At 45.6% G+C, this 15,852-nt stretch overlaps 1 protein-coding gene across 2 annotated transcripts in view; it reads right to left on the reverse strand.

The window, feature by feature from the left end:
- Nucleotides 1-444: 444 nt before the first annotated feature.
- The window catches only part of LOC129697562 (uncharacterized), a 62,658-nt gene continuing 47,250 nt past the window's right edge, over nucleotides 445-15,852 (reverse strand). For both annotated transcript variants that reach the window (XM_055636231.1, XM_055636232.1), the window contains one exon: nucleotides 445-2,632. In XM_055636231.1, coding sequence (XP_055492206.1) covers nucleotides 1,168-2,499 — 1,332 coding nt within the window. In that variant the 5' untranslated portion in view covers nucleotides 2,500-2,632 and the 3' untranslated portion in view covers nucleotides 445-1,167. The remainder of the gene's footprint in view (nucleotides 2,633-15,852) is intronic.

Consider the following 15,852-nt stretch of genomic DNA (forward strand, 5'->3'; position numbering starts at 1 on the left):
ACAGAGAGGGTTCGACAAACTCAAAAAAGTTACGAAGGTGATGAAAAATGCATATTTATAGAAAGCAAAAAAATGTGGTCCGATACCTGCGTGATGAGATTAAGTTGTGGTCGATACACCCTTGTTTGCTTTTATACAATGATATAAAATAATGAGTTTGAGCGCTCCTTCGGCAGAGAGACTCACTCAGACGCCTGTACTCTGTGCAATCCTCTCTCAGGTATTAAACATTCAGTTGGATCTAAATTTCTGTGACTGTCGTTTGTTGGGAAAATATTTTTTTTTTTTTTTTTTTTTTTTTAATTTTATTAGAAGTAAGTACAGTCATATGGCACCAAAGTGCCTAATATATATTTTCATAATACATTTTATGTACAACTTCTTTTTTTTTTGTTACATTGAAAAAAGATTAGAATAAGAAAAATAAGAAAGATGTGAAATATATAGTGTGTGAAGAAAGAAAACGAGTAAATGAAGAAAGTTGAGAAAGAGAAAATAGAAAAAAGAAAAGAAAATAAAATAAAAAAAGGAGATCATTATTTATAATCTTGACCAACCCTCGTCCAGTCCTGAAACAGTTAATTTTTACAATTGTGTTGCACCATATGATTCCAAAAAAAAGACAAATGAAGACCAACTCATTATGAATTGGTCTGATTTATCCATTAGGAGGAATCGCATTTCCTCAAGATGAGCTGTGTCTAACATACTTGCAATCCACATTTTAAGCGTTGGTATTGATGTACCCTTCCAAAATGTAAGTATTAATTTATTTGCTATTATTAAACCATAGTTAAAGAATAGATTTTGAGATGTGTTCAATTTATTCCCATCTTCCATTACGCCAAATATAATAATTTCAGTATTAGGTTCCATTCTTGACTTGAATAATTTTGTAAATATTTCAAAAATATCATTCCAAATTCTATAAAGTTTTATGCAGGAAACTAAGGAGTGTGTTATAGTTGCCTTTTGGGCTAGACATTTATCACAAGTGGCGGATATATTTGGATAAAATTTGTTCAGTCTTGTTTTTGAATAATATAATCTATGTACAATTTTAAATTGAATTAGATGATGTCTTACATTAATTGAACATTTGTGAATATATATCAAGTATTTTTCCCATGTAACCTTCGTGATTTTTATCATTAGTTCCTGTTCCCACTATTCTCTAAGTACCTCTGTCGATGGTAGGTCTATATTTAGAATACTATTATATAAATATGATATTAATTTTTGTGAGTCAGTTTCAATATTCATTGCTTCTTCCAATACTTCAGAGGTTATTTTTTGATATCCTTGTATATATTTTTTCAAATCGCAAATCTGAAGATATTTAAAATATTGTTTGTTTTTCAATTTAAATTTTAATTGTAATTGTTGGAATGATAGTAGGTTTCCCATTTCATACATATCCCCGATCCTTCTAATTCCGAGACTTTCCCATTGGTTATATGTCTTATCAATAAGAGATGGTTTAAATAAAGGGTTATTCGCTATTGGCATTAACAATGATAGATTTCTTAATTTTAAATATAATTTTATTTGTTTCCAAATTCTTATTGTACCATATATAATTGGGTTCTTCTTATATATTGTGTTATTCAATTTTTTTGGGGAGAAGAGGATCGTTCCTATATTACAAGGATGGCAATCCTCCTTCTCCATTTTTATCCATTCTCTCTGTTGGGTAGAACTATCCAACCAATAAATCATATTCTTAAAATGCACTGCCCAGTAATAATACATAAAATTCGGAAGTGAAAGTCCCCCGACCTCTTTTGGTTTACATAAGTGTTTGTTTGTGATTCTATGTGATCTATAGTCCCAAATATAATTAGTAATATTAGAGTCTAATTTAAAATATATATATTTTGGTATATATACCGGTATAGACTGAAATAGGTATAGTAATTGTAGTAGGAAGATCATTTTTATTGCATTTATTCTACCTAATAATGATAAGGGAAGTGTTTTCCAAAATTCAATCAGCGTATTAAGTTTATTTAATAACGGTATGAAATTAGCGTTGAATAATGCTTTATATTTTCTAGTAATCTGAATACCCAAATATTTAAATTTTTCTGTTGCGATTTTAAAGGGGAACTTCAATAGGTGTGTAGGTTCTTGAGGTTTTAATGTCATGATTTCACGGGAAAATATTTCTAACACTGGACAGGCGCTCCTGGAGGAAATCCGTGCAGGAAGGAGCTGCACGTCATGAAACGGAAATACGCCGTGTCGCAGAGACAAAGTGACAGCATCGTAAGGAGAGAGAGAGAAAGGGGGCTCGACAACTACCAACCACCACCAGTCTCCACTGCCCGCGTTGCACCCAGGTGTGTGGATCGCGGATCGGTCTCTACAGACATCTGCAGACCCACAAGTAGACCACCCTATGGGGCGGTGAGGACCGTCATACTTGTTTCTAGTGACCGGCGATGATGACCTGCATATAACCCATGTCCCTCCATCCCCTGCACGGTTGTTTATCATTACTATATGATGTATTCATGTCAACAATGAATTTCACTGATCCACCTTAATAAACTGATCTACCTTAATCACCTCCATCACTAAATTGCCGATGCCTTGGTCTCAGACGGTGGCACTTGTTTCTGGACTCCAGCTGTGGAGAAGAGAAGACAAGAATGTTTAATTGTCACATGTACCGACAATGGGCCAATTCAATGATTACTTTCTGCAGCGTTACGGGCCCGTCATTACAATACCCATTGATAATACAGCATTTTTTTATAATCAATTCAATAAATGAATAATCATAATACTGGTGCAAAAAAACAAAGACCTTAGTGCAACCAAAGAGTCCATAGAAGTTCAAAGTCGAGGTTAGTGTTGTGCAGTGTGATGGTTGTTGGATAGAAGCTGTTCTTGAACCTGGAGGTCGTGGTTCTCAGACTCCCCTGTACCTTCTTCCTGATGGCAGGAGTGAAATGGAAGCGTATCTAGGGTGGTGTGGGTTCTTGATGATGCTTTTTGAGGCAGCTCCTCCTTGCAGATCCCTTCGAAGGTGGGGAGACAACAGACAATAGACAATAGGTGCAGGAGTAGGCCATTTGGCCCTTCGAGCCAGCACCGCCATTCAATGTGATCACGACTGATCATCCCCAATCAGTACCCCTTTCCTGCCTTCTCCCCATATCCCCCAACTCCGCTATCTTCAAGAGCCCCATCTAGCCCCCTCTTGAAAGTATCCAGAGAACCTGCATCCACCGCCCTCTGAGGCAGAGAATTCCACAGACTCGCCACTCACTGTGAGGAAAAAATGTTTCCTCGTCTCCGTTCTAAATGGCTTACCCCTTATTCTTAAACTGTGTGTGGCCCCTGGTTCTGGACTCCCCCGACATCGGGAACATGTTTCCTGCCTCTAGTGTGTCCAATCAATCAATCAACCTTTATTGTCATCTTGCAAGCAACAGTTGTACAGTACAAAATGAAAAGACGTTTCCCAGGGAATAGCGGAGCATCTCACATGAAATTTAAAACATTTAACACATAATAACAATCCAGTCCCTGATGGAACAGTATAAATAGTTAAATGCAGGTAAAACACAACGTTAAAATACAATAAACCAATCATAAAAATGTCCGGGGCAGCTGATTTGAATGGCCAGTGCCAATTATTAAAGTGTCCGTGCCAGCCGCAGAATCAAGTGACTGTGAGTACAGAGTGACTGTTTAGCAGCCTCATAGCCTGTGGCAGGAAGCTGTTTAGCAGTCTTGTAGTCCGGGCTTTGATTACCAAGCCCTTAACATTCAAAGGACAAAGGACAAAGGGCAAAGGACATTTATTGTCACATACACCAATTGGTGTAGTGAAATTTGTCTTGCCATGCAGCACACAGATAAAGATTAGATTTTATAGGGGGACCAATCAGTATGATCTCACCTGTAGACATTCGATAGAGCATTGGTTGACATAGCAAATCTCCAAAGGAAGGAAAAGAAGATACTCAATAGACAATAGACGGTAGACAATAGGTGCAGGAGTAGGCCATTCGGCCCTTCGAGCCAACTGTGATCATGGCAAATCATCCACAATCAGTACGCCGTTCCTGCCTTCTCCCCATATCCCCTGACTCCGCTATCTTTAAGAGTTCTATCTAACTCTCTCTTGAAAGCATCCAGGGAATTGGCCTCCACTGCCTTCTGAGGCAGAGAATTCCACAGATTCACAACCCTCTGTGTGAAAAAGTGTTTCCTCATCTCCGTTCTAAATGGCCTACCCCTTATTCTTAAACTGTGGCCCCAGGTTCTGGACTCCCCAAACACCAGGAACATGTTTCCTGCTTCTAGCCCTTAATGTCCAAACCCTTAATAATCTTATATGTTTCAATAAGATATCCCCTCATCCTTCTAAATTCCAGAAAATACAAGCCCAGCCACTCCATTCTCTCAACATATGACAGTCCCGCCATCCCGGGAATTAACCTGGTGAACCTACGCTGCACTCCCTCAATAGCAAGAAGGTCCTCAAAATTCCTCAACATTTGGAGGCCAAAACTGCACACAATACTCCAGGTGTGGTCTCACTAGGGCCCTGTACCTCAGATACCCCACCTGAACTAACTCCCCACCTTCTCCTTCCAATGTCTCCTGGGACCTCAACCTGATTTAAGAAGCCATTGTAGCCTTCGCATTTAGCGTGGCAGATTCCATTCACAAAGCACTCCCTCGCTGTTGATATAGCGAATAGTTTATACGTGTTGGTGGCAGGTACTTAGCTAACTGAGTTAATTCACAGCTTTGACATTCCCAATTAATACGTTATGTTTCCGAAATGGAGCATTTTTCTCAGTTAATTCAAACACACGTCGATTGAGTGAGTGCCAAGAAAATTTGTGAGGATCTCCAAAGACTGACTGAGGGTTTTGGTGGGTCAAATTACAATCCCACTGCCTGGAAATGTATTACTGGACATTCATCGCTGTGGATTTCTTCCAGGAAAGCAGAGCCTATCCCAGACCACATGGCCCTGGCACACGTCACATCACACTGCACAGTCAAAGGAATTTATATCGAGAGCAATTGAGGTTTGTCGGAAATCTGGCCAAGGAGAAAATGTGCACTCGTCATATTTCTGGTCTAGGAAGCTTCATTCATTAATAAGGAGAGTAAATCTAGGCACATGGAGTTGATTATGGACGTGAATGAAATGATTTATATATAGAATAACAGGAGTCGTGACAGAACAGGAACTAATTGTGGTGTTCAGGTGGTTTTGATGTGGAACAGTCGAGATCGAAGAGAGATTACAGAGCAGAGTGTGTGCAAGGAGTTTTCAGTAGTTTATATATATAACTAGACTAAGTGGGACCCGTTGGGTCCCAGCAACACACGGAAGGGCTGGTCCCCCAACGCAATATTCCACCTCTCCTCCAATTCCAATATTGGTGGCCAGTGGGTGGGGTGGAGCGCTAGTATGGGTGTTGTCAGCTGGACTGGTTTCCAGAGGGCTAGTATGAACATTGTGGGCCGAATGGATTCTTGGGCTGGCGGCTCACTTACTCAAGCCTGTTGTGCTGGCAGCTCACTCACTCACGGCTGGTGGGCTGGCAGTTGACTCACGGCTATTCCTTGAAATTCCATTTCAAGCAGGGTGCAAGGCCACCAAATTCAAGTGCAGTTTCTTACCACTTCAAGCAGGGTGCTAGGCCACCAAATTCAAGTGCAAGTTTCATCCCATTTCAAGCAGGTTGCAAGGCCACTAAAGACAGCGAGTCATGACCTCTCCTTCCTCCATCTTGCAGAGACTGAGCCACGCCACAGTTCTGGGTTTTATAGTCCCTCCCCCCTCCCACCAGAAGGGGCATAGTCTTCATGGCGTGATTGATAGGAAAGAGAATCTCAAATTTTTTAAACACGAATAACTCTTTTATTTTTCATCGATGGGAAAAATCCTCGTCCTGCGCAGCGGAGGGGGACTCTGAGTAAGATGGCCAAAAATCACAGCCGTGTGGCAGCGTTTTTTCTAAAATCAACATGCACAACACCAGGAAGTGGTCATGATCAGAGTTTTAGTAGTATAGATAATGGATATTTGGGGGTGATCACATACTGCGGTGTAATCCAGGGGTACAGGGGGGGTGGGGTTATATATAAAATATTGGATACCTTGGGGTGATCACAGACTGGATACAGAACATTTCATTTGCTGAAATAAAAGAAAGTGCAGAAATACCCAACATGTCTGTCAGCATCTGTGGAGGGATGGAAACTAAATTAACTTTATAGTTGGCAAAACATACTGGAGAAACTCAGTGGGACAGGCAGCATCTATGGAGAGAAAGAATAGGCGACGTTTCGGGTTGAGACCCTTCTTCAGACTGATGTCGGTGGGAGGGGGGGCTTGATAAGTTGATGACCTTAAAGAAGACCACTATCATCAAAGAAGACCACCATCATGCCAAAGCAAAGCAAGGTAGCGTGCCTTAATGACTACCATCAAGTGGCGCTGAAATCCAGCATCATGAAATGTTGGAGATGGCACACATTTACTCCAGCCCATTGGCCACCAATTCACCTGCAACAGGTTCGCAGTCGACACCGTTTGCTTACACACAGAGAGTCATACAGCATAGAAACAGGCCCTTCAGCCCAAACCATCACTTGGACAACAAAAACTCATATGCCAGGCTGTTATTCATTGATTACAGCTCGGTTTTTAATACAATCATCCCCTCCAAGCCGGTTACCAAACTCACAGAACTTGGTCTCTGCGCATCCCTCCGAAACTGGATCCTCGACTTCCTCATTCACAGACCACAGTCTGTTCGTATTGGTGGAAGCGTGTCAGCCTCGATAACAATCAGCACGGGAGCACCTCAAGGCTGCGTGCTCAGCCCCCTGCTGTACTCACTCTATACCCATGACTGCGTAGCCGGTCATAGTGCGAACTCCATCATCAAGTTCGCTGACGACACCACTGTTGTGGGACGTATCACTGATGGGGATGAGTCAGAATATAGAAAAGAGATCGAGCAACTGTCCATATGGTGCCAGCGCAATAACCTGGCACTCAACACTAGCAAAACCAAGGAACTGATTGTGGACTTTGGAAGGAGTAGGATGGGGACCCATAGTCCCGTTTATATCAATGGGTCGATGGTTGAATGGGTCAAGAGCTTCAAATTCCTGGGCGTGCACATCTCTGAAGTCTGCATCCTGGGGGCATGAACATTGAATTCTCCCAATTGTGTTAGCCTCTGCTGTCTCCTCCCCTTCCTCAGCCCTCGGGCTGTCTCCTCCTATCCCACAGCCCTCGGGCTCCTCCTCCTCCTTTTCCCTTTCTTCTCCCTCCCCCCCCCCACATCAGTCTGAAGGAGGGTTTTGGCCCAAAACGTTGCTTATTTCCTTCGCTCCATAGATGTTGCTGTACCCGCTGAGTTTCTCCAGCATTTTTGTGTATCTCTGAAGATCTTTCCTGGTCCGAGAACACTAATGCAATTATCAAGAAAGCACATCAGCGCCTCTACTTCCTGAGAAGATTACGGAGAGTCGGTTTGGCAAGGAGGACTCTCTCTAACTTCCACAGGTGCACAGTCGAGAGCATGCTGACCGGTTGCATCGTGGCTTGGTTCGGCAATTTGAGCGCCCTGGAGAGGAAAAGACTACAAAAAGTAGTAAACACTGCCCAGTCCATCATTGGCTCTGACCTTCCTTCCATCGAGGGGATTTATCGCAGTCGCTGCCTCAAAAAGGCTGGCAGTATCATCAAAGACCCACACCACCCTGGCCACACACTCATCTCCCTGCTACCTTCAGGTAGAAGGTACAGGAGCCTGAAGACTGCAACAACCAGGTTCAGGAATTGCTACTTCTCCACAGCCATCAGGCTATTAAACCTGGCTCCGACAAAACTCTGAACATTTTCTGTTTATTTGCACTTTATCAGTTTATTTATTCATGTGTGTATATATTTATATCATGGTATATGGACACACTGATCTGTTCTGTATTCATGCCTACTATATTCTGTTGTGCTGAAGCAAGGCAAGAACGTCATTGTCCTATCTGGGACACATGACAACAAACTCTCTCGAATCTTGAACCGTGCATTCTGACCAAGATGCCCCATCTAAACTAGTCCCATTTGGCAGTGTTTCTCCCACATCTCTCTAAACCTCTCTCATTCTCACATAGAGGATGTAGGGCATCCCGGGGACATCTGGATAACACTTACATCAGACTCCTGCTTACTTCAGCCTGAAGAAGGGTCTCCACCCGAAACGTCACCTATTTCTGTTCTCCAGAGATGCTGTCGGGCCCGTTGAATTACTCCAGCTTTTTGTGTCTAAGTCCTGGTTTATTGACTATATCTTCACCTTGAACATCATAGCCCCAACCAAACTCCTGGACCTAGGACTCAGCATTCCTCTCTGCAACTGGACCCTTGATTCCCTGAACCACACACAATGATCAGTGAGGACAAGTGGCAACACCTACTCCCACGATAATTCTCAGCACTTGCCCTGCAAGGATGTGTCTGTCCACTCAGCCTCTGACGACACTCTATATACCCTCTGATACCAAATTCTGCCCGAACACCATTTTACAAGTTTGCAGGTAACACGGCACCAGAGTGGGCCAGATCTCAAAATGACCAGATGGAGTACAGGAAGGAGAGCGAGACAGAGAGAGCTTAGTGCCTTGGTGTCAGGTCAACAACCTCTCTCGAAGTCTGGTGGTGTACATGCCCCAGTCAATGGTTCTTTATTGTCACGTGTGGACTGCACAGTGACATTGTTTTTGCGTAGATCACACAAGCACGAGTCGCCATATTTTGGCACCGTTTACAAAACGTCCAAAGTCTGGTCCAGGCGCTCTATGTACTGGAGTGGTTCCTGATCCAGGTAAGTCTCAGACCTCCTCCGTTGCCACTCGACCAGCTCTGCCCATGAACCCACTCCCCCTCTTCTCACCCGACCAGCTCTGTGTCGTGGGGATGCCTCCTGCAGCTGATCCTGCAGGCGGCGGAGGCAATACTCCGGACCCTCTATTACCGGCCCACTCTTCAAATCCGTCATCGCCAGCGGCTCCCTCCTCCTCCATTCGCCGGTCTTCGGGGCCGAGCTCTGCGGTTTCCGACCTTCCCCCTCCCCCCTCCCCCCCGCAGCCAGCGGCCAGCGGCCAACCGGGCCCTTCTACATGCCGATGAGCCAGGCCTGCCGCCGGTGTCCACCAGGTCCTACTTTGCACGGCTCTGTGGCAGCACCCTCCGCCATCCCGCTCACCGCGAGTTTCAAGTCCATTGGCATCAATATCACCAACAAAAATGACCCCAGTCCCACCGCAATGACCAATGTGGACAAGAAAGCACACTAACGACTTGACACCCTAGGAAGTAAAAACATTTGGCTTGGCTCCAACGGTCCTTGCCAACTTAAAAACTGACTGCAAAAGTTTTTATAGATATGTGAAAAGAAAGAGATTAGTTAAAACAAATGTAGGTCCCTTGCAGTCAGAATCAGGTGAGTTGATCATGGGGAAGAAGGATATGGCGGACCAATTGAATAACTACTTTGGTTCCGTCTTCACTAAGGAAGACATAAATAATTTGCCGGAAATAGCAGAGGACCGCGGGTCAAAGGAGGTGGAGGAATTGAGTGAAATCCAGGTTAGCCGGGAAGTGGTGTTGGGTAAATTGAATGGATTAAAGGCCTATAAATCCCCAGGGCCAGATAGGCTGCATCCCAGAGTACTTAAGGAAGTAGCTCCAGAAATAGTGGATGCATTAGTAATAATCTTTCAAAACTCTTTAGATTCTGGAGTAGTTCCTGAAGATTGGCGGGTAGCAAACGTAACCCCACTTTTTAAAAGGGAGGGAGAGAGAAAATGGGGAATTACAGACCAGTTAGTCTAACATCGGTAGTGGGGAAACTGCTAGAGTCAGTATATTAAAGATGGGATAGCAGCACATTTGGAAAGTGGTGAAATCATTGGACAAAGTCAGCATGGATTTACGAAAGGTAAATCATGTCTGACGAATCTTATAGAATTTTTCGAGGATGTAACTAGTAGCGTGGATAGGGGAGAACCAGTGGATAGTGGTGTATCTGGACTTCCAGAAGGCTTTTGACAAGGTCCCACATAAGAGATTAGTATACAAACTTAAAGCACACGGCATTGGGGGTTCAGCATTGATGTGGATAGAGAACTGGCTGGCAAACAGGAAGCAAAGAGTAGGAGTAAACGGGTCCTTTTCACAATGGCAGGCAGTGACTAGTGGGGTACCGCAAGGCTCAGTGCTGGGACCCCAGCTATTTACAATATATATTAATGATCTGGATGAGGGAATTGAAGGCAATATCTCCAAGTTTGCAGATGACACTAAGCTGGGGGGCAGTGTTAGCTGTGAGGAGGATGCTAGGAGATTGCAAGGTGACTTGGATAGGCTGGGTGAGTGGGCAAATGTTTGGCAGATGCAGTATAATGTGGATAAATGTGAGGTTATCCATTTTGGTGGCAAAAACGGGAAAGCAGACTATTATCTAAATGGTGGCCGATTGGGAAAGGGGGAGATGCAGCGAGACCTGGGTGTCATGGTACACCAGTCATTGAAGGTAGGCATGCAGGTGCAGCAGGCAGTAAAGAAAGCGAATGGTATGTTTGCTTTCATTGCAAAAGGATTTGAGTATAGGAGCAGGGAGGTTCTACTGCAGTTGTACAGGGTCTTGGTGAGACCACACCTGGAGTATTGCGTACAGTTTTGGTCTCCAAATCTGAGGAAGGACATTATTGCCATAGAGGGAGTGCAGAGGTGGTTCACCAGACTGATTCCTGGGATGTCAGGACTGTCTTATGAAGAAAGACTGGATAGACTTGGTTTATACTCTCTAGAATTTAGGAGATTGAGAGGGGATCTTATAGAAACTTACAAAATTCTTAAGGGGTTGGACAGGCTAGATGCAGGAAGATTGCTCCCGATGTTGGGGAAGTCCAGGACAAGGGGTCACAGCTTAAGGATAAGGGGGAAATTCTTTAAAACCGAGATGAGAAGAACTTTTTTTCACACAGAGAGTGGTGAGTCTCTGGAACTCTCTGCCACAGAGGGTAGTTGAGGCCAGTTCATTGGCTATATTTAAGAGGGAGTTAGATGTGGCCCTTGTGGCTAAGGGGATCAGGGGGTATGGAGAGAAGGCAGGTACGGGATACTGAGTTGGATGATCAGCCATGATCATATTGAATGGCGGTGCAGGCTCGAAGGGCCGGATGGCCTACTCCTGCACCTAATTTCTAATTTCTATGTTTCTAACTCCCAGAGATGCTCCCGAGAGAGAATGCAATGGGAACGCATCACAACACCTCTGCTCAAGAACCCAAGGAATTGCAGAGTTGTGAACGCGATCCTGCCGCACATCCACACACATTCTTGCCTCCCACCCCCACCCCTGTCTGCCCCCTCCCCCATCAACCCCATCTACACTTCACGCTGCCTCAAGAGAGCAAGCAAAATAATCAAGGATGAGTCATGCCTTCTTCTCCCCTCTCCTGTCAGGCAGCAGATACAAAAGCCTGAATGCACACACCAACACATTCAAGAACAGCTTCTTGCCCGCTTTTAACAGATCTTTGAACGGACCTCACATATAAGTTCATGTAATAGGAGAAGAATTAGGCCATTCAGCCCATCACTCAACCATTCAATCTTTCCCTCTCAACCACAGTCTTCTGCCCTCTCTCCGTAACCTTTGACACCTGTACTAATCAAGGACCTGTCAATCTCTGCTTTAAAACTTGGCCTCCACAGCCATTCTGTGGCAAAGAATTCCACAGATTCACCACCCTCTGACTAAAGAAATTCCTCCTCATCCTAAAGGGACGTCCTTTTATTCTGAGGCTGTTCCCTCTAGGGTCCTGGACTCTCCCACTAGTGGAAACATCCTCTCCACATCCACTGTATCCAGGTCTTTCACTATCCAGTACCAGCAGATTCAAAAACAGCTTCATCCCCGCTGTTAACTGACCCTTCAAACGGACATCTCAAATGCTGATGAATTACCCATCTTCCAATCTACCACATTACGTTTCCTGCACTTTTTTTATCTGCACTTTCTCTGTAACACTATATTCTGCACCCTGTTTATTTTCTCTCTTTGACGGCATCATACACTCATGTATGGTAGACGCAAAATGCTGGAGTAACTCAGCGAGACAGGCAGCTTCTCTGGAGAGAAGGAAGGGGTGACGTTTTGGGTCGAGACCCTTCTTCAGAGTGATTCTATGGCATGATTAGCCTGGATAGCACGCAAGACAAAGTTATTCACAAATCAATGCCCTGATAAGGATAATGGGAAGTTGCTGTAACTGGGCATGAGAAGAGTCAAGGCCACCCATTATCTATACTATTACTAAAACTCCCATCTTGACCACTTCCAGTTTGCATTTTTTTTTTTGACTTACGCAAGAACGGTGCCTTATATCACTAGGATTTTTTGCCACCTTACTCGCCATTCTCCTCTGCTCCAAGTGCACCAAGTTTTGTTCCGATTGGTGAAATATTAGAAAGGTTATGAAGGTTTAAATAATCATGAGATCAGCAGATTGGTCTTCTCGCCTGTCAATCACCATGAAGGTAACGCCCCTTCTGGCACCTACTGGAGAATAAAGCCTCCGGAGGCGGGGCTGAGTCCGTGAGCAGCGTGTGGGCAGAGAGCAGCTTGCGGGCTGCTTCTGTGGTGACTAGCACGACGAGCCGGGAGCTGTTAAGTTGAACCGGAAGCCTCTGAGTGAAGTCGGAGTGGGACCGGGAGCCCTGCGTGAGGCTGAAAGCTGAAGGTGCGGGGTGAGCAGGGTGCGAGCTGCCTCTGCTGTGACCCCCCCCCCCCCCCCCCCCCCACACCCATACCTTCCTCCACTCCCCCCCCCTTTCCCCAAGCCCGCCTTCCCCCAACCCTCACATGGGGGACTATGGGTGAGCAATGGAACATTGCGTTGGGGAACGTGTTGCATTGGGGGAACGGGTGAGAGGTGGAATATTGCGTTGGGAAATGAGTTGCATTGGGGGACCAGGCCTCCCGTGTGACTGGGACCCAACGGGTCCCACTTAGTCTAGTAAGAAATAAAATTATGAGAGGCATAGAGAGAATCGGCAGTCAGAACCTTTTCCCCAGGGTGAAAATATCATAAACTAGAGGGCATAGCTTTCAGGTAAGAGGGGGAAAGTTTAAAGGAGATGTGCGGGGCGTTTTTTACACAGGGTGGTGGGTGTCTGGAAATCGCTGGGGGGGGCAGAGCCGATAGTGGCAAATAAGAGGCTTTTAGATAGGCTCCTGGATATGCAGGGAATGGAGGGATATAGATCACGTGCAGGCAGATTAAATGGGGCTTTATGTTCGGGTCAGAAATTGTGGGTCGAAAGGCATGTTCCTGTGCTTCCCTCTTCTATGTTCTATAATGTTAACTGGTCCACACAATGCAATGCATGCACCAAAAAGGCCATTCAACCCATTGAAATGGTGTCAGCCCAGCAGTGCAGACCCACCCATCTGCTGTAGCCCCACTCACATGCCCATCTTCTGAAGAAGGGTCTCGACCAGAAACATCACCCATTCCTCCTCTCCAGAGATGCTGCCTGTCCCGCTGAGTTGCCCCAGCTTTTTGTGCCTGTCTTCCCCATTTAGCTTGTTCCACACTTACCGACATTAAGCGCCAATTTGCAGCAACCGGTGCATGCACTTGCATGGTTAGTTTAGTTTAGAGATGCAGCACGGAAACAGGCCCTTCGGCCCGACAGTGTGTACACCGACCATCGTTCTACATTATCCCCCTGTCACAGCTGCACACTGGGGGCAATTTGCAGAGGGTCCAATTAACCCACAGAACCGCACGTCTTTGGGATGTGGGAGGAACCCGGAGCACCCGGAGCACCCGGAGGGAAACGCACGTGGCCATAAGGAGAACGTGCAGACTCCACACAAACAAACAGCACCCGAGGTGAGGAACGAATCCTTCCCCTGTGGGTGGCGTTGGCAGGGTCGGTGTGGGTTACACAATGATCCCTTTTCCTACTGGGACACGGTCCCCACAGAGAGGCGGACAACATTCACCCTGTTTGTGGCCACTTCTGGCCGGCCACACAAACTTGTCCTTGGCGGGGGTGGATGGGATGGAACAGCACTGGTGTTCAAAACCATTCACACCCCGCACAGAAAATGCATTCACGTCCGTCTGCCAGTGTGTTTAGCCCAGCGGTTATTGCAGCCCAGATTTGCTGACATCCCACGTTTGTGTCATTAAACCTAATATTAATTCTGGTTGGGCCCTGGTTTGGCAAGGGTGCATCTTCCAGTGACAGAGCTGGCAGCTTGCCAGGTCTTGGCATTACCTCTCATGAAGAATAACCCAGTCAGCGGCATTTCCCCGTACCCATCTCCACGGTAATATCTCTCATTCCCATGTGGGTAGGAAGCTATAGAAGCTGACAGAAGACACAAAGTGCTGGAGTAACTCAGCGGGTCAGGCAGCATCTCCGGAGAACATGAGTAGGAGATGTTTCTGCTCGGGATCCATCTTCATACTTGCGTAAGCGAATGTGGTGACACAGTAGGGGGGGGCATGGTGGTGCAGCGGTAGAGTTGCTACCTCACAGCGCCAGAGACCCGGGTTCGATCCTGACTACAGGTGCTATCTGTACAGACGGGTTGTCTTATGAAGAAAGACTGGTTAGACTTGGTATATACTTTCTAGAATTTAGGAGATTGAGAGGGGATCTTATAGAAACTTACAAAATTCTTAAGGGGTTGGACAGGCTAGATGCAGGAAGATTGTTCCCGATGTTGGGGAAGTCCAGGACAAGGGGTCACAGCTTAAGGATAAGGGGGAAATCCTTTAAAACCGAGATGAGGAGAACTTTTTTCACACAGAGAGTGGTGAATCTCTGGAACTCTCTGCCACAGAGGGTAGTTGAGGCCAGTTCATTGGCTATATTTAAGAGGGAGTTAGATGTGGCCCTTGTGGCCAAGGGATCAGAGGGTATGGAGAGAAGGCAGGTACGGGATACTGAGTTGGATGATCAGCCATGATCATATTGAATGGCGGTGCAGGCTCAAAGGGCCGAATGGCCTACTCCTGCACCTAATTTCTATGTTTCTATGTTTCTATGTACGTTCTCCCTGTGACCGCGTGGGGTTTCTCCAAGCGCTCTGGTTTCCTCCCACACTCCAAAGACGTGCGGGTTTGTCGGTTATTTGGCTTTGGAAACAATTGTAAATTGTCTCTACTGTATAGGATAGTATTAGTGCATGGGGTGATCGCTGGTTGGCGCAGACTCGGTGGGCCGAAGGGCCTGTTTCCGCGCTGTATCTCTAAAGTCTAATAGCTACAGTAGATATAAGTTTCTACATCAAGCGTTAGAAGCTAATTGTAATGCAGGGGATGGAGGGATATGGATCACGTGCAGGAAGAGGAAATTAGTTGAACCTGGCATCATATTCGGCACAGACATTGTTGGCTGAAGGGCCTGTTCCAGTGTTGTAATGTTCGATGTCCTATATGTCCTGTGATCAGCCAGACAGGCAAGGTTGGGGCAGGTAGGTAGTTTATCGGCGCCATGTTTATGGGCCGAAGGGCCCGTGCTGTCCTGTTCTATGTTCTGTGCATCTGGAATGGTGTACACAATTCAAACCATGGAGCATAAAGGCCATTCAGCCCATTGAGTCTATGCCGTGTCCAACAGACCAAATCCATCCATCTCATTACTTAGCTGTAGCCCCATAGCCTAGTCCGTCTGAGAAGTCCATTGTCCCCTTTGACTCTTTCAAGTTCAAGTTCAAGTTCAAGTGAGTTTATTGTCATGTGTCCCTGTATAGGACAATGAAATTCTTGCTT

This window comes from Leucoraja erinacea, chromosome 5 (assembly GCF_028641065.1).
Source record: "Leucoraja erinacea ecotype New England chromosome 5, Leri_hhj_1, whole genome shotgun sequence".
In the NCBI taxonomy this organism is placed as follows: Eukaryota; Metazoa; Chordata; class Chondrichthyes; order Rajiformes; family Rajidae; genus Leucoraja; species Leucoraja erinaceus.